The sequence below is a fragment of the Schistocerca nitens genome, chromosome 4, assembly GCF_023898315.1.
Source record: "Schistocerca nitens isolate TAMUIC-IGC-003100 chromosome 4, iqSchNite1.1, whole genome shotgun sequence".
Classification (NCBI taxonomy): Eukaryota; Metazoa; Arthropoda; class Insecta; order Orthoptera; family Acrididae; genus Schistocerca; species Schistocerca nitens.
The window spans coordinates 717,599,818-717,627,749 of record NC_064617.1 but is presented as its reverse complement, the minus strand read 5'-3'; the positions used below and the strand labels follow the sequence as shown (position 1 = coordinate 717,627,749).

The 27,932-nt window shown below is 42.0% G+C and overlaps 1 protein-coding gene across 1 annotated transcript in view; it reads right to left on the bottom strand.

The window, feature by feature from the left end:
- Positions 1 to 27,932, bottom strand: part of LOC126252796 (drebrin-like protein) — a 209,349-nt gene that overhangs the window by 137,170 nt on the left and 44,247 nt on the right. Inside the window, exon 3 of the mRNA XM_049953733.1 lies at positions 464 to 576. Coding sequence (XP_049809690.1) covers positions 464 to 576 — 113 coding nt within the window. The remainder of the gene's footprint in view (positions 1 to 463; positions 577 to 27,932) is intronic.

The following is a 27,932-nucleotide window of genomic DNA, read 5'->3' as shown; positions in this document are numbered from 1 at the left end:
TTGCCATCAGTCACAGATGCAAATGTACCAAGCCATCAATAGTTTTTGCATGTTTTCTCTGTATTCCTGCTTCCCACAGTCATTTCCCCTCCATACAGATCAGCAAGAAGAGGTCTCTGTTTTTTATGCACCTAACAGTGACTCAGCACTTTGATTTAAAGATGTGTGGTGGTTTGTTGTTTAAGTCATTATATTTCACAAAATACTTTCTGTAACAATAATTAAATCTATTGAAATCACAGAAGCTGCTTCATCTGATTTACCACATGTATGAGATTCTGAATGGCAATAGAGATTATTTCATAATTTTTGGAAGCAACTATGGATTTTATTCAAAGAGTTTTAGTATTATTACATTCACAAGAGTATAAATACAAAGGACATGAGGCAGAAATTGCATTAAAATTAATTCCAGTTTTATAGAAAATATTTCTGTATGATAGACTCAGTATACAGTACTTACCCAGTTTATAAGGACACATTTTGGCAAGCTAGTCTTGGGATCTTGAACACGACAGAAAGCATACATAATCTTGCCACTGTTTAGATCCTCTGTCATTTCTTCTATGCCACCAGCTGCATTCAAACATCAGTTTGTTAAGTTGACACACACATAGGACACACAAAGACAGAGCTTAAATCTTAACTATACATTGGACTTCTCCTGACTATGACAATATATTCCCCAATGGAGTTGCACACACTGTTGATCACTATACTGTTAAGCATGTCATAATAACAATATAGAATATTTTTATAATGTTACAGACTGTGAAGACCCAATTCTCTCAATATAACAACTATGGTGGGAGCACACAGTTTAGTAAACATGTGTTTTGATTACTAAGCTGAAATGGAAAACAATGTTCACACTGTAAAGACAGTACATCATAACGAGTCAAATAAAGCACACACACGAAATAAGTACTCATTATTTTACTTTGAAATAATGGCAATTTCTTCACAGGCATTTAATACTGTTAACAAGAAAGTTTACGCTTTTAATGCTAGTTAGTTTTTCACAACTTTGCATTATATATAATTTTTTTTAATTCACAGTTTTCCTGCATAAGTTGTGGTACATTTCATTTGTTACACTGAAAAAAAGGACTGTTAGATATAAATTACAGTTTGAATATCAAGTTGATGGTAATGGAATCTCACTGTTAAAGTAACATAAATTGTTGTTATGTAAAGTTTATTAGGAATCAGTAATCTTTTTGCTGAGCATTGAAGATTTCACATTATACATTTATTTCAGTAGGCCACCTTGATTGAAACATTTTTATCTCTCTCTCTCTCTCTCTCTCTCCCCCATCCCCCTCCCTACTTCAAGGTACAGATTAAGAAATGCTTATGCCAAAATCAAAAGAGCTTTGAGGATATTTATGACAATGCCATTGACAGCAGCATTGACACTTTCAACACATTTTAAAATTTGCAACAGTACTTTCATGAAGTTTCCAAATGATTATGAATAATGAATTGAAGAGTTCTGTACATGCTGACTTTCTAGTAAAATGGGATGAAGATTTAAGCCACCTGGAAAAATAATCTACCAATGGCCTTGCCACTGTGGTAACACTGGTTCCCTTCAAACCAAAGATAAGCAACGTCAGGTTTGGCTGGCACTTAGATGAATGACCGTCCACTTTGCAAGTGCTGTTGGCAAGTGTGGAGCACTCAGCCCTTGTGAGGTACACTGAGGAGCTACTTGATTGAGAAGTAGTGGCTCCAGTCAAGAAAACTGACACTGGCCTGTAGGCTGAGGATGACATGGTGGTTGGTCTGTAATGTCAGTGTCTTCCGAGACATGTTAGGGCAGAGTTTAGTTTTGGAGTAGGTAAACTGATCTACAGAACACTATGCCCTTTTACATCTAAGGACAGCACTTTATGTTTTGTGTGTTAGGGCAGATGACTTTGCTTACTTTCACTGCCATTAGTCATGCCCTACGTTTTTAGGATTGTGATGAGTAATAGTAACAAAACTTTATAGTTTACTTATAAAAAGAACCATTTGCAAATAATGTCAGCTCAGAACAGTCACTTGAAACTGGTGTTTGAGAGAAACGCTCTTTGGTCAGCTACTTTCAGCAAAAATGCTGCATCTATCATGTACACAGAAATGAAATCAGACCAACACCTGCCTTTCTCCCTGGTAAGGCTGAAAATCTCAGAAGTGTGTTTGAAGGTGAGAATCAATAATCCTTACTAATAAAGTACTGGAACAGCTTCAGATACACTGATGCAGTTCATCAATGATACCAGTATGTGTAATTGGTTGACAATATGGCAGATATCTGTCGAATTATGCTTTGGTGTTAAACATTTCAGTTTTCAGTTTTAATAACTGGAATCATTTCTGAAGGTAATTCTGGGTTTAATATTGACTCAGTACCACACTCCTACTAGGCAGCAGTTTTTGCACTATAAAAAGAATGGACGCTCAGTAGCTTCGAACACATGATATCTGTCATCATAAAACTACATTTTACTGACTGAGCCACAGTGATGTAGCTTCCAAAACCCCTCATTTTACCATTTACATCATATTGCAAGGTCTTTTTTTGCAAAAGTTGGTAGGTTCACACTTCCAAAATGGGGATAAATTTACTAACTGAAGACCTGCTCCTTTAATTCGTGTGCCAGAATGACTACTACAGTTTAGCGTCTCAAATGATCATGAAAGTCAATACACAGCCTCTGTTGTGTTCAATACAGCATATACACGTCATAATCATGTCACGTGTGACTTTACCAGTGTACAGACAGACTCTACCCATTTATTCAGTATGAGAAATACAAATGGTATGCATAGGGTGGTCTGGAGGAAGTCATAATTCTTCTCAGCATCCAGCTTGTGTACACAAACCACTGCTGCTAATTATGTGAGTGAGACAACAGAGACAGAAAACACCACTATTGTGGGTAAAACTGCCTGGACAGAAAAATGTAGTGAATGTTCCGCATGTTGACACCAAAAACTTGTCTCCACTTCCGTTCCTCATTGAACTGGGTCTCATCATAAACTTTGTGACGGCCATGGACAAAAATCCACATGGACTCATGTACTTGCAAAAAAGTTACCAGGGATGAGAGAAGAAAAAATACAGGAAAGAATATTTGTAGTATTGTAAATTAGGGAAATAATGGTTGATAAACATTGTTGGAACTTCAAGTTTAATACATATATTTCGGAATGACACAACAACACATATAAGTCACAGAGTAAGTTGACAAGCAAGACATGTGTACATGTTAGCATTCGAATGAGCACCGAGTCCCAGTCTCGCGGCTGCTGCTCGGCTGGTCGCTTAGGTGGCGCAGCTGCTGCACAGTTGGCAGACAGCACCGCACCTAGAGGACGCGCGTAATTGCGCGGCAGCACTTTGAATGATCGACGAGTCACAACACTTTTCCCCCTTTGAAATTGTTGCACTGGTCATGATGGAGGTGTCCTGGAGATGGCTAACATCCATAGGCGTTGGTTGACTCGCCATAAAGTCTCGAGGAGGAGGCTTCCCGTATGGACGGAAGTGTCCCCGATGATAACGGGTCGAGATGACAGGAGTCGTAGGGGTCGAATCTGCTGGGGCACCATGCACCAATCTGCCCATTGCGGCAAGTCCAGTTGATATGACAGGAGACATGGGAGATGTGTCGGCGTCCGTTGGAGGAGGAGGCGAGTAGATTTGCTCTGACAGAGGATGGTCCTCCAGTTCCTGCATGGGTACGTCTCCTGGTGGCGTCCGTTCTGCTGCTGCCATCGCGATGACGGTGAGAGGGCTGTGTTGTGAGTATTGAGAGATGCCAAGATCCTGAGCGTCAGGTAGAGCCAAAGGTGGTGTGGCGACATTCGGAACAGACGTTGCTGGCACCCGAGGCCGAAGCTGGTCCGAATGACGCACTGCAACACCCGTGTCCATCTCTATTTCATACAGGCGTCTGCCACGGTGTCGTAAAATGCGGCCCGGGCTCCATTTTGGCTGCCTGCCATATCCCCGTACAGAGACGAGGTCGTCGGCGGTGAACCGGCCAACTGAAGGCACCCGCGGCCGTGAGGTGGGAGGCCGCAGAAGATTAAGTAGGGTGCGGGGCTGTCGGCCATGTAAGAGCTCAGCCAGGCTGTGGTCGCCCATGGGGGTGAAACAGTAAGACGCCAGAAACTGGAGAAGCGCATCATCAGCAGCAGAAGAAGTCAGAAGTTTCCGCATCTGAGCCTTAAATGTGCGGACCAGTCTTTCAGCCTCACCGTTGGATTGTGGATGGAACGGCGGGGCCGTGACATGCGCAACGCCGTGACGAGCGCAAAAATCCGCAAATTCGGAAGAGGCAAATTGCGGACCATTATCAGTAACAAGAGTGGAGGGGAGAACTTCCAAAGAAAAAATGCGGGTGAGAGCACTGGTGGTTGTCGCGGTGGCAGGTGACTTGCAACGGACAATGAAAGGAAAGTTAGAGTAGGCGTCAATTACGAGGAGCCAATAAGTACCTAAAAAGGGTCCCGCAAAGTCAGCATGAATGCGCTCCCAGGGCTTCTCAGGCGAAGGCCACGGTGACAAAGATGACTTCGGGGCAGCGGCCTGGGACGCACAAGGGTCGCAGGCAGCGACCATGTGTGCTATTTCAGAGTCGATGCCAGGCCAGTACACATGACGGCGCGCCAGAGATTTTGTTCGAGACACACCCCAGTGCCCTTGGTGAAGGAGGCGCAAGACCGAAGCACGCAAAGACGCAGGTACCACAACACGCGGCAAAGCATTGTCAGTGGAGAGGAGGATAACACCATCCCTAGCCGTGAGGCGGTAGAGCAAAGTGTAGTAGTTCCGCAACGGATCAGAAGTCTTAGCGGACGGGCGATCTGGCCAACCCTTCTGAATACAGCGTAAAACCCGGGAGAGGGTAGGGTCAGAACCCGTAGCAGCCGCCAGCCTGTCCCCAGTGATGGGGAACCCATCCACAACCCGCTGCTCGGCAACATCCAGGTGGAAACACGAAAGTTCGTCCCTATCGAATGCCTGATCAGGACCCATGGGAAGGCGAGACAGAGCATCAGCATTCGCATGTTGAGCTGTTGGCCAGAAATGAATCTCATAATTTAAACGAGACAAGTAAAGAGCCCAATGCTGGAGGCGGTGTGCAGCCTTGTCGGGAAGTGACGTCGATGGAGGAAACAAGGAAACAAGTGGTTTGTGATCTGTAACAAGATGAAATTTTGAGCCATAGAGAAAGACACCAAACTTATGAAGAGCATAAATGATGGCCAAAGCTTCTTTCTCAATTTGAGAATACTTTTGTTGGGCATCCGTGAGCGTTTTGGAGGCATAAGCAATGGGTTGTTCCGAACCGTCAGAAAATGGTAAGCAAGGACTGCACCGACCTCGTATTGAGAGGCGTCTGTGGCAAGAACAAGATGTTGGCCAGGTCGATACGTAGCCAGGCACGGGGCCTGTTTCGGCATAGTCTTCAACTTCTGGAAAGCCGCTTCACATGACGCGGACCAGTGAAAAGGCACATTTTTATGCAACAGGCGATGCAACGGCTGAGCCACTGAAGCCGCAGACGGTAAAAACTTGTGATAGTATGCTATTTTCCCCAAGAAGGCCTGCAGTTCCTTAACAGATGTAGGGCGAGGAAGGGCATCGATCGCAACGACAGTTTGTTGAAGCGGACGAATACCATCCCGAGAGAGTTGAAACCCCAAGTACGTGACAGATGCCTGAAAAAATTGTGATTTCTGAAGATTACACTTAAGACCGGCAGTCTGTAAGACATGAAAAAGTGTGCGGAGATTTTGAAGATGTTCTTCAGTGGTGGAGCCAGTGACAACAATGTCGTCCATGTAGTTGATACACCCAGGGACAGGGAGCAATAATTGTTCCAAGAATCGCTGAAAGAGAGCAGGGGCGCTAGCAACCCCGAATGGCAAGCGTTGGTATTGATAGAGACCGAAAGGCGTGTTAAGGACCAGAAACTGCCGGGAAGCAGCGTCGAGAGGAAGTTGATGATAAGCTTCTGACAGGTCAATTTTAGAAAAATACTAGCCTCCAGCAAGTTTAGTGAACAGTTCTTCAGGACGTGGCATAGGGTAAGTGTCGATGAGGCATTGAGCATTTACAGTGGCTTAGAAATCGCCACAGAGATGAATATCACCATTTGGCTTAGCAACTACAACGACAGGAGAGGACCACTCACTGGAAGTGACAGGAAGCAAGACCCCTGAAGCAGTGAGACGATCCAACTCCCGTTGTACCTGATCACGAAGGGCCACAGGAAGGGGCCGAGCCCGAAAAAACTTAGGCCGAGCAGTGGGTTTGAGCGTGATATGAGCTTCAAAGTCGTTTGCACGGCCTAACCCAGGAGAAAAAAGGGACGAAAATGTCGTCAACAAGGAATCCAGTTGAGCATAAGGAATAGCATCAGAGACAATATTGACAGAGTCATCTATGGAGAACCCAAAAACGCGAAAGGCATCAAAACCAAAAAGATTTTCTGCGTTGCTCTGGTTGACCACAAATATGGGAACAGTGCGAACGATGGATTTGTAAGATACCTCAACATTAAACTGTCCCAAGAGAAAAATCTTCTGTTTATTGTACGTCCATAATTGCCGAGTGACAGGGGACAGGAGTGGAGAACCCAGCTGAAGATACGTCTGAGAATTAATTATAGTGGCAGCAGAACCGGTATTCACTTGCATGCGAACATCTTGCCCAAGGATTTGGACAGTGAGGAATAACTTCCCTGAAAGGGAAGAAGTGCAATTGACAAACACAGAATCAGAATCAGCGTCATGTTCCTGAACATCATGCATGCGGTCGGATTTGGAAACGGAAGACACATGACCTTTCTTTTTGCAGTTGTGACACACAGCCCAACATTGGGGACAATCCTCGCGCGAATGTTTCGTAAAACACCGCAGACATGAAGGAAGTTGCCGGGGGTTTTGCTGCAGTTTCTTAGCGGGTTGTTTACGGCTAGGCCGAGGCTGCGCGTAGGAGCGCACTGCGGCCACGTCGGCCGGCGGGGACGCGCCGCACGCGTCGTCAACAGCGCACAGAGGTTGTATTTCCCCGACATCACCCCACGCCTCTATTTGCGCCCCAGCGGCGCGAGAAATTTCAAAAGACTGCGCAGTGGAGAGAACATCTAGAGTCTGATTCGCCAACTGAAGGGCGCGTTGCCGAACTTCTTTGTCGGGCGCCGACCGGATAATAGCATCCCGTACCATGGAATCGGCATAGGATTCTTTGTGAACGTCAGTAACAAATTGACACTTTCGACTGAGGCCGTGAAGTTCAGCAGCCCAAGCGCGATAGGATTGATTCGGTTGTTTTTGACAACGATAAAAGGCAACACAAGAGGCTACCACATGCGTTTGCTTTTGAAAATAGACGGACAGAAGTGAGCACATTTCAGCAAAGGACAAAGACGCAGGATCCTTCAAAGGAGCCAATTGCGACAACAACCGATACATTTGAGGTGAAATTCAGGAAAGGAACAGAGACTTACATGGTTGTTCGTCCATGACATGAAATGCCAAGAAGTGCTGTCGAAGACGTTTTTCATAATCAGACCAGTCTTCCGCCGTCTCGTCGTAAGGAGGAAAAGGAGGTACAGCCAACGACAAGAAACGCCCCGCATTTGACGCCGCGACGAAATCGCGAATCGCCGCTGTGAGAAGCGGTTGCTGTTCATGGAGATTTTGCAATAGTTGCTCGACAGTAGTCATGGAACCCTGTGAGTCAACGGTGAAAAGGAAAAGCCATTACCTCGTCGCCAATTGTTAGAACTTCAAGTTTAACACACACATTTCGGAACGACACAACAACACATATAAGTCACAGAGTAAGTTGACAAGCAAGACATGTGTACACGTTAGCATTCGAATGAGCACTGAGTCCCAGTCTAGCGGCCGCTGCTCGGCTGGCCGCTTAGGTGGCGCAGCTGCTGCATAGCTGGCAGACAGCGCCGCACGTAGAGGACGCGCGTAATTGCGCGGTGGCACTTTGAATGATCGGCGAGTCACAACAAACATTTCCTTGGTTTATCAAGTGATGTTGAGAGAATAGCATGGCAGTGTTTCACAGGTGCCTGCAAAAATTTTTAAGCAACCACAATAAGTAACAGTACTAGAAAGATCATACCACCTAAAGGTGTGTAATAGTCGCCGGCCGGAGTGGCCGTGCGGTTCTAGGCGCTACAGTCTGGAACCGCGAGACCACTACGGTCGCAGGTTCGAGTCCTGCCTCGGATATGGATGTGTGTGATGTCCTTAGGTTAGTTAGGTTTAAGTAGTTCTAAGTTCTAGGGGACTGATGACCTCAGAAGTTGAGTCCCATAGTGCTCAGGGCCATTTGTGTAACAGTCGTAATTAAAGAAGATAGCAGTCTTCATTTTATTAGTGAAATACTAGTGAAATGCAATCTCTCTATGAAGGAGATTACTTGCAAATCACTTGCATGACACATCCTAGAATACTGCTGAAGTGTGTGGGTCCCATACCAAATAGGACTAACAGGGGTTTTGAATGTACACAGAGAAGGGCAGAATTAATGGTTACAGGTTTAATTGATCTGTAGCAGACTGTCAGAGATGCTGAAGACAGTACTGGCAGGCAGTATGGGGAAAAGAATAGATTGCTAGTCATCATCACGAGGAGTTCCAGACAGGTACAATTAAAAGACTGTTACACATTTAGCTTTCAATCAAAGCCTTCTTCAGAAAAGAAAAAAAGAACACACACACACACACACACACACACACACCAAAGCAAGCACACTTCACACACATATGATCGCCATCTCTGGTAGTCATGCCTGTACATGTGAAGTGTGGCACTTGAGGGAATGTACGTGTGTGTGTGTGTGTGTGTGTGTGTGTGTGTGTGTGTGTGTGTTTTCTTTGCTAAAGAAGGCTGTGGCCAAAAGCTAAATGTGTAATAGTCTTTTTGTTGGGCTTGTCTTCAACTCAACATATCATCTTTACAGTGATTAGCAGTCTACCCTTTTTCTAATAATGTTGGACAGGCAGCACTGAAGATGACACAAATTATCCAACCAAAGATTACTTACACAGGATCCAGAACTGTCTTTGAATGAAGTCTAGGAATATATTTAAAAAAACCTCTACATACTACTACTACACGTATAGTGAAGACAAGATCAGATTAATTACAGCACTCACTGAGACATTTAAATGGGCATTCTTCCTGTGATCCATACGAGTGGAGTGGGAAAATGCTGTAATAACGGGGATAATGGAAGGAAACCTCTGCCATGCACTTCACAGTAGTTTGCTTAGTTTGCTGAGTACAGGCATAAACATCAATTACACTATAGTTCTTGAATGATCACTTGGACTTCTTCCTGGATAACCTAACTACATTTGTTAGTGACAAACATGGAGAATGGTCCCACCAGGACATACCTTAAATGGAAAAGTGTTATCAAAGCAAATGGAGATGTCTGACTATAGCTGATCCTTATGAAGCAATATCCCAGGCCAATGTATCATATGAAATCAGCAAGGATGTTTTTTAGCTGCAATTCTTTACTCTTATGGTACTCATCTCTCTAATTCCTTTGTCTACTAACAGATTTTTTTTGACATTTGCATTTGAAAGCCTTGTTGTTAAGTGCTTGTCATTTTGCCAGATACATATAATACATTGTGTGCTATATTAATTTACAAAAACTTTTATTACACGAAAACTGAGGTCAATACAGAATCTTTGAAATTAGATTTGGATCCAGGGGTGAGTTTCTGATGCTTCTATCTTGGCGACTATTTCACCATACACGGAAAGTGCACTGTTAGTATAAAACTAAAGTTATGTAATTATTTTTTTTTAAACCATAAGCAAGTGTCTGTGATCCTGGTACACAATAAAATTCCTATGTAACAGTATGGAAGCAAACTGCTAGAGGAGCCAGAACAAAAACATCACAGCCCATCTCCACATTTCCAAGAAAGGACAGACAGATGATGGCAATACATCAAAGGCCTCGATGATGGAGAAGAACTCTCCGAAAGTAGGAGGGAGAGATCAAAAAGAGATTAAATGTGATCAAATAATGAAGTCAGAGTTTGACAGCTCTAAATGATCTGGGCTCAAAGAAGACCTCAAGAGTTGATGATGTGTGTCTGAAGTTATTGAAATTTGTGGGAGTTAGGAAGTAGGAGGTCACTTTAGTTGATGACAAAAATTTATGAAATGGGTGACTTACCTATCATATTTCTGTTACGGCCTAAAGTCAGCGCCGGCACGCCAGTCGGGAATGACAGAGAAGAGAAGGCTGTGAGAGGAGGTCAGCCAATCACATGCTGACCAAGCTCCCTCCAGGATGACAACATGACAGTAGAGGCCTCTAGATGAAGGCGATATAAGTACTGCACTCGACTGGTGGTGACACTTCAATAGCAGCTCCAACGATAGCCTCTATGTTAGCCAACGCATTGTAGCCTCTACCATTAGCAATCTCCAGGTAGCACAGTTAGAGATCAGCAGTCATTGCAGTTCAGTTGACAGACTTGTGTTAGTAGTGGACACTAGGACCAGAGATGTTACTTGTGTTTGTCTATTCTGAAGAAGACTGATTATTCTGTATGTCACCCTTTGGTTGCGACACATCTGTGTAATTGCACTTCTGGACGATCATGTATAAAGGACTACAAGAATTCTCAGATCAAAATTAAGTATTTGTATTTGTCTTGTTGTAATAAAACTCATTAATATGACCTGTTTGACAGTTTGTCTAGTGAACTGAGTATGGAGGATTACTAGACACGACAATTTCCATTGTCAAAGAAATTAAATTCAGATAAATATGAAAACTATCAGATAATTAATCTGATGATCATGTTTGTAAACTGCTGAACATAATCATAAATAAAAGAATAGAATGGAAAACTGAATACATACTGAAGAAGATCAGTTTTTTTTTCAGGAAGAGAAAAATGCCAGAGACACAATTTGAAGTTGCATTAAATGATGGAAGGTAAAATTAAGAAAATCGGCATACCTTTTTCCTAACACTTATGGACCTAGACAATGAAAGGTGGAATAAGTTATCTGTAATCCTTAGAAGAATGGGTCTTAAGTACAGAGACAGGCGAAAAATCTGCATCAACATATACAAAGTGGGAATAATAAAATTGCCGGGTCAAGAAAGATAAGTTTGTGTTACGACAAGGGTAAGGCACGGCTGTAGCTTATCATCACTGTGGTTCAGCTTGTAAACCAAAGAAATAATAAAAAAGGAGAATGAAAAATTTGAAAGCTTAATAAAAGTTCAAGGGAAACACTGCTGAAGTTTGCAGACGAGACAGCTCTTTTAGCTGGATGCAGGGGAGACTTAAAAAATCTATTGAAAGAAACATGCAACACACCACTGAATTTGGCTTAAGGATAAACAGACTGTAGATGAAGACGAAGAACAGGGAATAACAACTTGCCCAACATCAGAATTAACAATGACACAGTAGTGGAATAAGTCAAAGGATTCTTCTACTTCAAATGCAAGATTACATGACGGCCAAAGTGAAAGAAATCAGAAGTAGATAAACACAAACAAAAAAAGTTTTTTTCAATAAAAATTACTGCCGGTATCAGTTGATATGGAAGTGGTGAAGAAGTTCCACAAAGTGTACCTCTGGGATTCAGCTTTATATGGAAGTTACACATGCTCAACCTGAAATCTGGAGAAGAAGAGACTAGAAGTATTTGAAATGTGGTGCTGTTGGAGATGTTACAAATTAAGTGCACAAACAAATTACAAAATGAAGTTGTACTGCAAATACCACATTGATAGGGGAAAAAAATTGCAACACCAAGGAGAAGTTGTGTGTCCTAAACAAAAGACGGTGCACGAGTTTCTACATCCAAAAGATGGTGGGTACTCAAATTTTATGCCAGCGCCATTATGAGGATGCAAATCAGGTTTGCTTTAAAAATATGCTGTAACTGTCATCGGCATTAGTCAATTATGAGATTCGATGTGGTGAGTTGATTTTAGTTAAGAATGTCTTCAAGGTAACAAAGATGCCATTACCAGCATCTCACCGAGTTGGAAGTTGGACGTTAAATCTGCCGTACTGCAGAAAGACTTGGCAAGAATGTAAAAATTGTACACGACTGCTGGCAGCGGTGGTCACAAGAATGCACAGTCGCAAGATGACTGGTCTCCAGACAGTCACATGGCATTACTGACAAGGAAGACCATAGTGTTCGGCGTACGGCTCTGGTCCAATGTACTGCATCTGCAGCAGCAATCTGAGCAGTAGTTGGCACCACAGTGACACAACAAACTGTTGCACATAGGTTACTTTAAGCACAGCTGTGAGACAGAGGCCTTGTAGTGTGCATTTCACTGACTCAAAACTAGTTGTAATTTCAATGCTGTCAAGCAAAGCTCATTGGAGTGCAGGACGGAGGTCTGTTGTAGTTTATGATAAATGCTGGTTCCCCCTCAGTGCCAGTGATGGTCGTGTATTTGTTGGGAGGAGGCCAGTTGAGGGTCTGCAATTAACCTGTCTGCATACTAGAACACTGCACCTGCATCTGGAGTTATGGTCTGGGTTGCGATACCATGTGACAGCAGGAGCACTCTAGTGGTTATTCCATGCACCCAGATGGCAAATTGTACATCAATCTGGTGATTCGGTCTTTTGTGCTGCCATTCATGGACAGTATTCCAGTGGGTTTTCCAAAACGATAATGCTCATGCTCATCACTTATTGCTATTGTAACCCAAAATACTCTACAGACTGTCAAAATGTAGCCTTGGCCTTCTTGATTAGCAGATTTGTCTCCAGCCAAACACATGTGGACCATCATCGGACAACACCTCTGGTGTCATCCACAACCAGCATTAACTGTCCCTTTATTGACTGATCAAGTGCAACAGGCAAGGACCTCCATCTCACAGACTAACCTCTGGCATCTGTACAACACAATGCATTCACATTTGCATTCAACATTCTGGTGTTTACAATGGTTATTAATGTATAAGCATTTCATTGAACTCAAACCTCTGGTTTCAATGTTCCATTCAAGAAAACAGCTACCAGTGACGACAACTGTCCAGAAACCAAAAAGATGGGCAATCACATTGAAGGGACATAACTACGAACTCTGATACAGACCCACATAAAAACATGGCAATGCTGATGACTTATCAAGGCTATCTGCTCTTCCAGATGAGAAATCTGACGACATAGCTGAAAAATCCTCTTGCCAATTTGGTAAGGAACTTAATGAACAAATCACTTCATTTCCAGTTAAGCACAGTAATCTGAAATGAGAAGAGCATAAGATGCAGTACTGAAAACTATTCTGAATTATATGAAAAATAGATTCCCATACTATTTGCCAAAAGACAAACAAGTTTGCAGCCATATTTTGATAGAATGACTATCCTCAGCACAAGTCATTGTCTCATACTTTTTCACACTCATTTCAGAAGGGTCATTATACAAAATGTGCCAAACAAAAATTCTGAAGATGCTTCATGATGGACAGTGGAGCATCAAAGTAAACAAATGGGCTAGGAAATGGTTTCACACTGTGAACCTTGCCAAATGGCGAAAACAAATCCCAAAAAGTATAGAGCAGCATGAGTGTCAGTTTTGTGTGAGCTAGTTGTTATGTTCACTTACATTGTGATATCATTTTAATTTGTTGTCCAGTATGTGGAACATGATTTTCAGGTTTCACAATTGTAGTAATTACTTGGAATAAAATGACAGCAGCAGCTGCACTTTTATTTTCAATCACCATGGCTGTTTTCAACCACTAAGGCCATTTTCAAACACCTATGAGTCTGTCATTGTTGGAGTACACAGACAACCATTTTCCAGTGGTTATGAGTGTATCATCATAGCCACCGGAAAATGGCCTTAATGGCCAAACCCAGTTGTGGTTATCACAAATAAAAGTGCAACTGGTGACATCATTTGATTTCAAATTTTTGTGCTTACTTACTGCTTTGTATTCTGATTTAATAAACATATACATTACTGTACTGGCTGTTTCAAGAATAACAAATAACTTGGCCAGTAACCAAAAGCATATCACTATACTCTCTTTTTGTTTGCATATTACTCACATTTCACTGTCTTATAAGTTTAAACTCCACACAAATATTTTCAGAAAAAATTTTCCCACACATTTAACAAACAAAAAACAATGAATGTATGGCAGCCACCATCAGCCAAATGTTGCTTAATGTGAGATTTTTTTACTTTCCTCTGACTGAAATCAGAGTTATTCACTGAATATTCTGAATGATCACATTGTTTTGTGAGTAAAATATCCTGTCTTTTTATTTATCAACTAATCTAAAAAGAAAGATGATGAGACTTACCAAACAAAAGCGCTGGCAGGTCGATAGACACACAAACAAACACAAATATACACACAAAATTCAAGCTTTCGCAACAAACTGTTGCCTCATCAGGAAAGAGGGGAAGGAGAGGGAAAGACGAAAGGATGTGGGTTTTAAGGGAGAGGATAAGGAGTCATTCCAATCCCGGGAGCGGAAAGACTTACCTTAGGGGGAAAAAAGGACAGGTATACACTCGCACACACGTGTGTGTGTGTGTGCGAGTGTATACCTGTCCTTTTTTCCCCCTAAGGTAAGTCTTTCCGCTCCCGGGATTGGAATGACTCCTTATCCTCTCCCTTAAAACCCACATCCTTTCGTCTTTCCCTCTCCTTCCCCTCTTTCCTGATGAGGCAACAGTTTGTTGCGAAAGCTTGAATTTTGTGTGTATATTTGTGTTTGTTTGTGTGTCTATCGACCTGCCAGCGCTTTTGTTTGGTAAGTCTCATCATCTTTCTTTTTAGATATATTTTTCCACGTGGAATGTTTCCCTCTGTTATATTTATCAACTAAAAATTACAAGGAGGCAGAACAGTGGGCCAGTTCTTACAACCAGGAAGTGAAATTCCGAATATTGCTGACACACACATCAAAAATCAGAAAAAAAAATTGTCAACAAAAATCTCCCAATAATAAATAGTGACTCACAATCAGAAACAACTGCAATAAATGAAACATGAATCATTGTTCATTACTGGTATCATCCTTAAGACTGTTTAAAATTATGTTTATAAATATGTGGTATACCGAGAAAATTTTTGTTAACACTATATCTACATCTATGCAACTACTCTGCCATTCACACTTACAGGTTTGGCAGAGGGTTCATAGCACAACTTTCAGACACCTAAATCTTTCAGTGTGAGCTCTGATTTCTATTAACTTATTGAGAGGGTCACTTCTCCTTATGTAGACTGTTGTCAACAAAATATTTTGTGATTTTGGAAGAGAGAGTTGGTGACTGATATTTCATGAAAATATCTTTCTGCAATGAAAAATGCCTTTAATTATTACCATCCTCAATTTGCATATCATATCTGAGACCCTCTTGCCCCTATTTTGGGGTAATATCGAACGAGCTGCCCTTCTTTGAACTTTTTTGATGTCTTTTTTCAAAAGTATGTGGTAAAGATCCCATACTGTGCAACAATACTGTAGAAGAGGATAAACACATTAGTGTTTGCAGTAGATCTGTTGCATCTTGTAAGTGTTCTACCAATAAAATGCAGCCTTTGGTTTGCTTTACCCACAACATTTTCAATGTGATGGTCACAATTTACATTGTTAATAATTGTAATCCCTATGTAATTGGTTGAATGACAGCCTTTAAATATGTGTAATTTATAGTGTAACTGAAGTATAATCGAACTTGTTTTAGTATGCATAAGGATGACCGCACAGTATTTATTGTTCAGGGTCAATTTTCACTTTTTGAACAAAGCAGATATCTTGTTTACATCGTTTAGTGACCTGGTTTGATCTCCTAATCACTAACCTCATCAGTAAACGATAGTATCATCTTCAGCAGCTAACTCGACATCCCACACACAATGGAAACATTTCAAAGGTTGTAGCTACAAACAGACCCAACCTTATCAACAGCATGAATATAGACAAGGATTAGCCATCATGATGCCACCACAGTTATGATGGTTACTAAAGTTAATAAACCCCTCAAGAAGGCTAGGAGGGTTTTAATGCTGGAAGGAACAGATAAGTAGCTGTCAGCATCCTACTTATAAAGACAATAAATGGGCATCATTTAGTTCCGGTACAATAGGCATAGTGGAATTATGGGTAAAGTTTAAACTGACTGTTAATCATGCTCTAAAGGAGTATGGGCCAAGTAAGTGGATTATGGACTGAAAAGAACCACCGTGGTTTAGTAATAGAATCTGCAAATGCTGAGGAAACAAAGATTGTTGCATTCTCAGTTCAGAAAAGAATGCAGAAATGTCAACTGGCAAAAGTTAGCAGAAATTTGTGTGTCCATAAAAAAATTACTGTGCAAAGCATTCTACAAATTTCACTGTCATGCCTCAGCAAAAGATCTTGCTAAGAACCCAGAAAAAAATATGGTCCTTCATAAATTTACTATGTGAACTGAAGGCTTCTACTCAGTTACTCATTGACCAGAGTGGTGTGGCAATAGAAGACAGCAAAAGGAAAGCTGACAATTTAATTTTTGGATTTAAAAAATCATTCATGCAAGAAGTTCGAACATGCACTGAATTGTTTGACCTTTGCACAGACTACTCCATGAGGACACAGATGTAGGTATAGGTGTCTCAGGCACTGAGAGGCAAATGGAAGAGTCAAAAACAAATAAGTCACCTGAGAGTACTCTTCAGCATTAGCTCCTTACTTAGCTTGCATTAGTTAGGGATTTCTTGCCTGCATTAAGTTCCGAGGAACTGGAAAAAAGTGCAGGTGGCTTGTGTATGTAGGGTGGGTACAAGGACGGGCCAGTAAAATTAAGAGTCAATATCCATAAAATCGGTTTGCAACAGAATTCTTCGATATCTTCTAAGCTCAAATATAATAAAATTCCTTGAGACACAAAAACTTCTTTTAACAAATCATCTTGGATTTTGAAAGCATCATTTGTGCGAAGGTCAGTGGTTTGGAAAGATCGCAAACTAATACAGTTTCTTCCAAAGTTCCACAATATTGAAAATGTAAGCACAGCTTCTCGAAAATGTAAAGATGGTACCCGTGTAGAAATTTCATGCCCAGATATTGTAAAGGATTATGATGCCTATATGGGGCTAGTGGACAAATCCGACATGTTAAAATCAGTCTATGAGATTGATAGAAAGAGCAAAAAGTGGTGGCACAGAATAACAAACGCTGCAATAACGAGCAAATATCCTTGAAGCGGTTCAGACTCGCACACATCGCACAAGACCAATGTGTAAAACATCCAATGTTGGTTTTTGTATAATGAAAAAAAAAAAAAAAAAAAAAAAACTGTTTCACTGAATTTCACAAAAAAATGTAGCCATTAAATTCATCTGAATGTCCCAGTGGATTCACTTTGAAACCACCAAAAATATTTTATTATGGAATTCAAATGTTATTGTTTTTAACATATTATTAATTTCTGTGACAATAAAGGTAGATTTTGAAAGAAATTATTATATTTTTCTTCCTATGTTTATTCTTGGGCCGCAAAGAGTTAAGCTCTTATGGGGCGTGATGGTTACAGAAACATCCCCCAATTCGTCGCAAGCCAGTAACTCCTGTGACTGCGCAGAGGATGCTGTTTTGATCAAGACTGACCCAGATCTCATATTGAATAAACCCTCAACCTCCCCGAACTTGTCCTCTAAATGCTCAACAAAAAACTGAGGCTTCATCATCATAAAAGATTCCCTATCAGCTACCGAACATACAAGTTACCGGGGTGAATAAGATCTGCTGCCATCCTTAGCATGGCGTTCCTCCCATGGTGTGGCCAGGGAGGGGAGCGATTTGGGGTTGTACTTCTGTGTGCTGAATTGACCTCATGATCGCTTAGAGAGTGCTGGTGTTTCACCACCAGCAAGAGATGATGGACTACGTTTCATCGCATGTCATCTGCCCTCATGCCACCCACCCCAACCAGGGGGCCTCCCCACAGGTGCCATCCAGCCGTAGCAAAGGCCACCTGGCAGGATGGCTATTGCTGGGAGTCCCGATGCCCCAGGGGGATGGGCATCTACCACTTGGCATACCTGGGGAGTTAACAGTGCAGGCATCAGCAGAGCGATCCCTGTGTGGTCAGGGGGCTACAACCACCAGGGTACATGGTGGACCCACCACAATGGACTGGCTGCCGTGCTGGATATCAGGTGCAAAGAAGCCCATGGTCATCATCGACGCAGGAATCGACACTGCATAGTGCATGGTGGAAAACGCACCCAGGAAGGTGTCCTCGCCCAAGAGATGGAGAATAGGCAGGACTGCAATGCGACAACAAGGAAGTGGGCTAAAGATCTCAATGCATAATGGACACGATGCAAATTGTAAGGCACCCTTCCCCCTACAGGGGACCATCACATAAAGGCCGAAACACATGAAACTCTTTTTAGTCACCTCATACGACAGGAAGGAATACCACGGGCCTATTCTAACCCCCGGACCCGAAGGAGGCGGGTGGCGGGGAGGGGGGGCAAGGGGGGGGGGATTTTAGGAAATGGTAGCTCACCTACAAAACAGACCATGTATAAAACACTAAAGCAAACCATTCTTGATTACTACTTGAGTGTTTGGAATCCCCACTAGGTCAGATGAAATGAGGATACTGAAGCAGTTCAAAGGTGTGCTACTAGATTTTTTTGCCGGTATGTTCAATCAACATGCAAGTATAATGGAGATGCTTCAAAAACTAAAATGGGAATCCCTGGAGGGAAGACACACTCTTGTTGGAAACACTTTTGAGATAATTTAGAGAACCGCGATTTGCGGTTGACTGCAGTGTGATTCTATGGCTGCCAACATATATTTTGCATAAATACCACAAAGACAAGATAAGAGAAATTAGGGCTCTTACAGACTTTCCTTTTTATCTTGCTCCATTTGCGAGTGGAACATTAAAGGTAATGACTAGTAATGGTACAAGGCATCCTCCACTATGCACCATATGGTGTCCTGTGTAGTATGTATGTAGATGTAGATGAAACAATCTAAGGAAGTCACACAGACTTCTTCTCATTGTGCCCTGAATGAGGAATGTCCGACCCACTACCCTTCCCACACCACCCACAGCAATATTCCGTCGTCCACCGAACATACACAATATCATCATCCATCCCTACACAACCTCTGCTCCCAACCTCTTGCTGCATGGATCATATTCCTGTAATAGACCTAGATGCAATACCTGTCCCATACACCCTCCCACCACCACCTACTCAAGTCTTGTCACAAGCATCACCTATCTCAGCAAAGGGAAGGCTACTTGTGAAACTAGTCATGTGATCTACAAGCTAAACTGCAACCACTGTGCTGCACTCTCTGCATGCTACATGTGCATGACAACCAACAAGCTGTCTGTCCGCATGAATGGCCACTGACAAACTATGGCCAAGAAATAGCTGGATCACCCTGTTGCTGAGAGTGCAACCCAACACAACGTTCTTCATTTCAATAACTGCTTCACAGCCTGTGCCATTTAGATCCTTCCCACCAACACCAGCTTTTATGAAATGCGTAGGTAGAAACTGTCCCTGTAATATAGCCTACATTTCTGTAACCACCCTGGCCTCAACCATCATCAGCCATTGGTCCTTACCCATCTAGCCCTCTCCCTCTTCCCATTACAGTACTACACAGCCCTCTATTCCACCAACACAACCTCATTCTTTTTATTTCTCTACTTTTCCGCTACCCCCCCCCCCCTCGCCCCCTCCATCTAACCTCCCGACTGCACCAAGCAGCCCTACTCTCTCTCCACCTTGTCCCTGTACACTCCCACAAGGAACATTTTACCAACCCCCACCACTATCTGCCATCCTTCCCCCCCTCCACCCCCGTCTCCTCCTCACCCCCACCACCCAATTGCCTTTCCCATCATGCGCTGCTGCTCAGTCTGGCTTCAGCAGCCAGAGACTGTAGTCATGTGTGTTTGAGTCGAGTTGTTTGTGTGTGTGTGTGTGTGTGTGTGTGTGTGTGTGTGTGTGTGTGTGTGTGTGTGTGCATGTGTGCGTGTTCTGCCCATTTTTGACGGCCCATTTTTGACGATGGCCTTGTTGGCCAAAAGCTCACTTTCTGACAGTCTTTTTGTTGTGCCTATCTGCGACTCAGCATCTCCACTATATGGTGAGTAGCAATTATCCTTTATCTAATATTGTTACAGACCTTCTCCTAAGTCATTTACATACATTAAGAATAACAGAGGGCCTATAATGCTTCCTTTAGGAATCCCAATTTCAGAAGATGACGTCCCATTAATTACTACAAACTGTGATCTTTCTAACAGGAAGTCCAGTTGCGCAGCTCAGATGATACTGCAGAGGACTGAAATTTGATTAGAAGCCACTTGTGAGGAATTGTGTCAACAGCCAGCTGGAAATCTAGAAATATGGAATCAATTAGAGATATCCTGTTGATAGCATTCATACCCGCAGACATACGAAGACTTTCAGCAGTCAGGAAAGAGCGGACAAAAAAACAAGAACTGCAGCCCACCCCCTCTTCAGACACCAGCCAGCACAACCAAGGATTAAATCAAGGAAGACCTTCCTGAGAACAACTGAGGCACTGACTGGTACCAGTCGAGAGAATGCCCTGTGGCCACATGGAAAACTGGGCCACGTGGAAGACATTCAACCGACTTCGAAGTGGTGTCACAACGTACAATATTGTCATGTAGAGGAAGGTGTAAGTAGATGAATGACGAACACTAACTTCACTTAACGAAGGTTTATTCAGCACCTGCACACACAAGAGCACAGAGCGAACTGCCTCCAGCCAGAACACATACAGTATATATACAGCTACAGAACATTACAGTACAATGAGTCTTGCCATATGTGGATACTTCTAGAATGTACTCGAACCGAATATAGAAATTAAAATGTTTCAGTTCAGGTGAGTTTTGAACTCACAACCTTCCATGCAACAATCTAGTATCATAACCTCTACACTACGACGACTGCGCTACTCGGCTTCTTCTGCAACAATATTTTTTGAATCCATACTGTTTTTATATGGATTCAGAATATGTTGTTGCAGAAGAATCAATACTGTTTTTGTGTCATGAGTGACTGGAACTCGATAGTAGGAAAAGGAAGAGAAGGAAACGTAGTAGGTGAATATGGAATGGGATTAAGGAATGAAAGAGGAAGCCGCCTGGTAGAATTTTGCACAGAGCATAACTTAATCATGGCTAACATTTGGTTCAAGAATCATAAAAGAAGGTTGTATACATGGAGAAAGCCTTGAAATTCTGAAAGGTTTCAGATAGATTATATAACGGTAAAACAGAGATTTAGAAACCAGGTTTTATATTGTAAGACATGTCCAGGGGCAGATGTGGACTCTGACCACAATCTACTGGTTATGAACTGCAGATTAAAACTAAAGAAACTGCAAAAAGGTGGGAATTTGAGGAGATGGGACCTGTATAACCTGAAAGAACCAGAGGTTGTAGAGAGTTTCAGGGAGAGAATTAGGGAACGATTGACAAGAATGGGGGAAGGAAATACAGTAGAAGAAGAATGGGTAGCTTTGAGAGATGAAATAGTGAAGGCAGCAGAGGATCAAGTAGCTAAAAGACAAGGGCTACTAGAAATCGTTGAGTAACAGAAGAGTTATTGAATTTAATTGATGAAAGGAGAAAATACAAAAAAGCAGTAAATGAAGCAGGCAAAAAGGAATACAAACGTCTCAAAAATGAGATCGACAGGAAGTGCAAAATGGCTAAGCAGGGATGACTAGAGGACAAATGTAAGGATGTAGAGGCGTATATCACTAGGGGTAAGATAGATACTATCTACAGGAAAATTAAAGAGACCTTTGGAGAAAAGAGAACCACTTGCGTGAATATCAAGAGCTCAGATGGAAACCCAGTTCTAAGCAAAGAAGGGAAAGCAGAAAGGTGGAAGGAGTACATAGAGGTTCTATACAAGGACGCTGTTCTTTAGGACAATATTACGGAAATGGAAGAGGATGTAGATGAAGATGAAATGGGAGATATGATACCGCATGAAGAGTTTGACAGAGCACTGAAAGACCTAAGTCGAAACAAGGCCTCGGGAGAAGACAACATTCCATTAGAACTACTGATAGCCTTGGGAGAGCCAGCCCTGACAAAACTCTACCATGCGGTGAGCAAGATGTATGCGACATGCAAAATACCCTCAGACTTAAATTAGAATATAATAATCCCAATCCCAAAGAAAGCAAGTGTTGACAGATGTGAAAATTACCCAACTATCAGTTTAATAAGCCACGGCTGCAAAATACTAACACGAATTCTTTATAGACGAATGGAAAAACTGATAGAAGCCGACCTCGGGGAAGATCAGTTTGGATTCCGTAGAAATATTGGAACACGTGAGGCAATACTGACCCTACAACTTATCTTAGAAAATAGATTAAGGAAAGGCAAACCTACATTTCTAGCATTTGTAGACTTAGAGAAAGCTTTTGATAATGTTGACTGGAATACTCTCTTTCAAATTCTGAAGGTGGCAGGTGTAAAATACAGTGAGTGAAAGGCTATTTACAATTTGTACAGAAACCAGATGGCAATAATAAGATTCGAGGGGCACGAAAGGGAAGCAGTGGTTGGTAAAGGAGTGAGACAAGGTTGTAGCCTATCCCTGATGTTATTCTATCTGTATATTGAGCGAGCAGTAAAGGAAACAAAAGACAAATTCGGAGTAGGAGAAGAAACAAAAACTTTGAGGTTCGCCGATGACATTGTAATTCTGTCAGAGACAGCAAAGGACCTGGAAGAGCAGCTGAACGGAATGGACAGTGTCTTGAAAGGAGAATATAAGATAAACACCAACAAAAGCAAAACGAGGATAATGGAATGTAGTCAAATTAAATCGGGTGGTGCTGAGGGTATTAGATTAGGAAATGAGATGCTTAAAGTAGTAATTGAGTTTTGCTATTTGGGGAGCAAAATAACATGATGGTCGAAGTAGAGAGCATATAAAATGTAGACTGGCAATGGCAAGGAAAGAGAGAAGAGAAATTTGAAGAAGAGAAATTTGTTAACATCAAGTATGGATTTAAGTGTCAGGAAGTCTTTTCTGAAAGTATTTGTATGGAGTGTAGCCATGTATGGAAGTGAAACATGGACGATAAATAGTTTAGACAAGAAGAGAATAGAAGCTTTTGAAATGTGGTGCTACAGAAGAATGCTGAAGATTTGATGGGTAGATCACCTAACTAATGAGGAGATATTGAATAGAATTGGGGAGAAGAGTTCATGGCACAACTTGGGGGAGAAGAAGGGATCGGTTGGTAGGACATGTTCTGAGGCACCAAGGGATCACCAATTTAGTATTGGAGGGCAGTGTAGAGGGTAAAAATCGTAGAGGGAGACCGAGACATGATTACACTAAACAGATTCAGAAGATGTAGGTTGCAGTAGGTACTGGGAGATGAAGAATCTTGCACAGGATAGAGTAGCATGGAGAGCTGCATCAAACCAGTCTCTGGACTGAAGACCACGACCACAACAACAACAACAACAACAACAACAACAATTGTTTTTGTGCCAATAAATTATTTTCTTCAAATGTATTTCATAATGTTCAAACACAGTATATATTCCAAAATATTACTGCAAATTGATGTCAATGATATGGGTCTATAATTCAGTGGATTACTTAAATTTCCTTTATTGTGTATCAGTGTGACATGTGCAACTTCCCAGCCTTTAGGCATGGATCTGTGGTTAATCGAGTGGTTGTACAAGACTGCTAAAAACAGAGCTCCTTCATCAGCAGGCTCCAAAAGGTGCATAAGTGGTATACAGTCTGGACCAGATGACTTGACCTTATCAAGACCTTGGCCTTGACCTTGCTCCATTACACTGAACACTGAAGGTAACTATTTCCACATAACTAATGTTGGCATCTGTCCTTGATTTGAAATGTCAGATATTTACTGCATCTTCTTTGGTGATGGAATTTTAAGTTTCATTACAGAAACTAAAGATTTTTACAGACAATGTACATATGTTACAGTGATGTGTGAATGATTAAAAATTAATCACTTATTATGAAATGGTCATGAGTCCACTTTTTACACGATTGAGGGTACAGTATATTCACATTCCCCATCTACTGACACATGTATTTGTGATGAAACTGCATGTGTTTCTTTCTCTGAAGCCAAGAAAGTTCGCAAAATTCTTAGTTTGTAAAAGAATGTCATGAAACTGGGCCCTGTGATGTTTTCATACACCATCTTCTAAATCTACATCTACAGCTATACTCTACAAACCACCGTGAAGTTCATGGCACAGGGTACGCCCAATGGTACCAGTTATTGGGGTTTCTTCACGTTCCATTCGTGTTTGGAGCGGGGGGAAGAATGACTTTTTGAATGCATCTGTGCATGCAGTAATTATTCTACTCTTGTCCTCACAATCCCTATGTGAGCAATACATAGGGGGTTGAAGTATATTCCTAGAGTCGTCATTTCAAACCTGTTTTTGAAACTTTGTTTACAGACTTTCCCAGGATAGTTTATGTCTATCTTCAAGAGCCTGCCAGTTCAGTTCAGTTCCTTCAGTATCTCTGTGACATTCCTCCACGAATCAAATAAACCTGTGACCATTTGTGATGCACTGCTCTGCATATGTTCAATATCCCTTGTTAGTCCTATTTGGTACAGGTACCAAACACTGGAGCAATATCCTAGAACCAGTCGCACGAGTGGTTTGTAAGCAGTCTCCTTGGTAGGCTGATTGCATTTCCCCAGTATTCTACCAATAAACTTAAGTCTGTCATCTGCTTTACCCAAAACTGAGCCTATGTGATCATTCCATTCATATCCCTACAAAGTGCTGTAGACACATATTTGTAGGAGTTGGTCAATTGCAATAGTGATTCACTGATATTATAGTCATAGGACACTACATTTTTCATTTGTGAAGTGCACAACTTCACATTTCTGAACATTTAAAGAAAGTTGCCAATCTTTGCGCCATTTTCAAAACTTGTCAAGATCTGACTGAATATTTATGCAGCTTCTTTCAGACAGCATTTCATCACAGATAGCTGCTTCATCACAGATAACTACTTCATCAAAGATAACTACTACATCACAGATAACTACTTCATCACAGATAACTACTTCATCACACATAACTACTTCATCACAGATAACTACTTCATCAGCAAAAAGTTTGAGGTGGTTGTTAATATTGTCTGCAAGGTCATTAATATACAACATGGACAGCAAGTGCCCCAACACACTTCCCTGAAGTACACCTGAACTTACTCCTACATCTGACAATGACTCTTCATCCAAGATAACAAGCTGCGTCCTCCCTACCACAAAGTCCTCAATCCAATCACAAATGTCACTTAAACTTTTGATCAAACTTTTGACAATAAGCATAGGTGAGGTACAGAGTAAAATGCTTTCCAGAAATCAAGAAATAATGCAACTCGCTGAATGCCTTGATACAAAGCTTACCATGTGAGAAAAGTGTGAGTTGAGTTTCACATGATCGATGTTTTCGGAATGCAAGCTGGAAGGCAGTGAGGAGGTATAATTCTGTTCAAGATACTTCATTATGTTTGAGCTCAGAACATATTCTAAGAATCTGCAACAAATCAATGTCAGGGGTATTGGATGATAGTTTTGTGGAATCCTTCTTCTAGATGAGTCTGACCTCAGCTTTTCTCCCAGAACTAGGCATGGTTTTTTGTTTGTGGGATCTATGAGAGTTTAGGTTAGAAGAGGGGCTAACTCAGCTGCAAATTCAATAGAGAATCTGATAGGGTTTTCACTGGGCCCTGGAGCTTTGTTCAATTTTTACGATATCAGCTGTTTCTCAATGCCACTGACACTAATACTTTCATTCATGGTACGAAGACTGAATTTGTGCAGTGCTCCTGGGTTTTCCTTTGTAAAGTAGCATTTGAAAATGGAGTTAAGCATTTCAGATTTTGCTTTGCTACCCTCAATTTCAGTTTCTGTCTCATTCACTTGGGATTGGGCACTAACTTTGGTGCCACTGAAAGACTCTACAAGCAACCAGAATTTCTTTGACTTTTGTGAAATATCATTTGACAATTGACTGAAGGCATCATGCATTGCTCTCTTAATGGCCAAATGAGTATCATTCAGTATCAATCTATTTATAGCCCTACACTTTGTTTTACACCTATTATGCAGTAATCTCTGTTTCTTTAGAAGTTTCTTTACAGTGACAGTAACCAGGGAGGTTCCCTCCCATTAGAGCTGTTGTAATGGGTACATATCTGTGGTGACTATGGCAGTCGCACAGCTGGCAGCCACGATCAGCTGATGGAACGCAAATGTCAACGAGGTTTGCGTCCCAGTCGTGAGGAGTGCTGACATGTACTTACTCCCTGCCGCGGCGCGCGAGTGTTCCATGACTTTTAAACGATGTGCTATGTTATAATTGTTCCGTTGTTGATTTCACAGAACATTTCTGGGAAGTTCTACCCAAGCTTTTTGTAATGTTCCATTGGTTATTATTGTGTAATCACTGCCTATGTTATGTGATCTTTCCTAAGTGATCTTCAATAAAACCATGATAAACATAGAAGACGTACTTCTTCCACAATAAGAACACGATAGTTAGTCGCAAGCCTAGCGTACAGTGGGAACAAGACATATGGTGACCCCGACGTGATTGTAGCTAAGAAGACGATTCATCAGGACCAAGAAAGTAACATTCTTTAGCGGAAACATGACAGAGACACCAGAAACTCCCACGATTTCAAGACTGGCAGTATGACTACCACCATTCTGGCCTCACAACCCCGCATTATGGTTCGCACAAGTCAAGGCGCGTTTTCTTTGTGCAGGTGTGATGTCGGATTTCACCAAGTTTGCATTAGAAGTGAGCCAATTACACCGTCAATACGCTGCAACACAGAGGCCTACACAAAACTCAAGACCAAGTTAATTCGATGAGTATCTGCCTTGCAAGAGGAGAGGGTACAGCAGGTTGTAACACAGGAGGGCATTGGAGATAAAAATCCATCCCAATACCTCCATCACCTGAGGAGCAAAGTCTATGGAGGCATGGTCCGGGATATGCTACTTCATACATTATGGAGCAGTACATTGCTGGCTCAAGTGAAAGCCATCGTTGCGTCACAAACCGACATGCTGCTTGACGCTGTAGCCGATCTCGCCGACCGTATTCAAGATGCAATTGTGCCCTCTTCCTATACTGATCCGTCGACAGCATGTTGCAGTGCTTCAATGGGAACTAACCCGACTAAAATAGTCTTGCGAATAAAGTGGAAACACTTAACAAACAACTGAATGAGAACTTATTAAGCAAGGTCGACACCCTAAGTAGACAAATGAATGAATTGGTCACTGATTGGAACATTAAAAAAGGACATTCCGACAGATCCCGAAGCTGCTCTACATAGCGGGCACACGCCTCTGGTGACGTGCCGCCTACTAACGTATTTTAGTATCACCAGCGTTATGGAGAGCCGACACACAAATATAATCTGCCTTGCGCATATACCAGCAACAAATATCACACGGAAGTAAACGCACGGGGCAGATCTTCTGTACGTCTATTCGTAACGGACTGCAAAACAGGCCGAAAGTTTTTGATCCACACCGGATCCGGCCTCAGCATTCTACCACACAATAAGCTACATAAATACCATCCGGCAGCCACATTTCAACTGTTGGCCACTAATAATTCTGCGATCACAATTTATGGAGTACAGCATTTGGAACTAGACCTCAGACTGAGACGTTCTTTGGTGTGGAACTTCATAGCCGCAGACGTGATGGAGCCTATCATCGGCGCAGACCTCTTGGCGCATTACCACCTGATACCTGACATCGACCGTGCTCGGATGCTGGACAC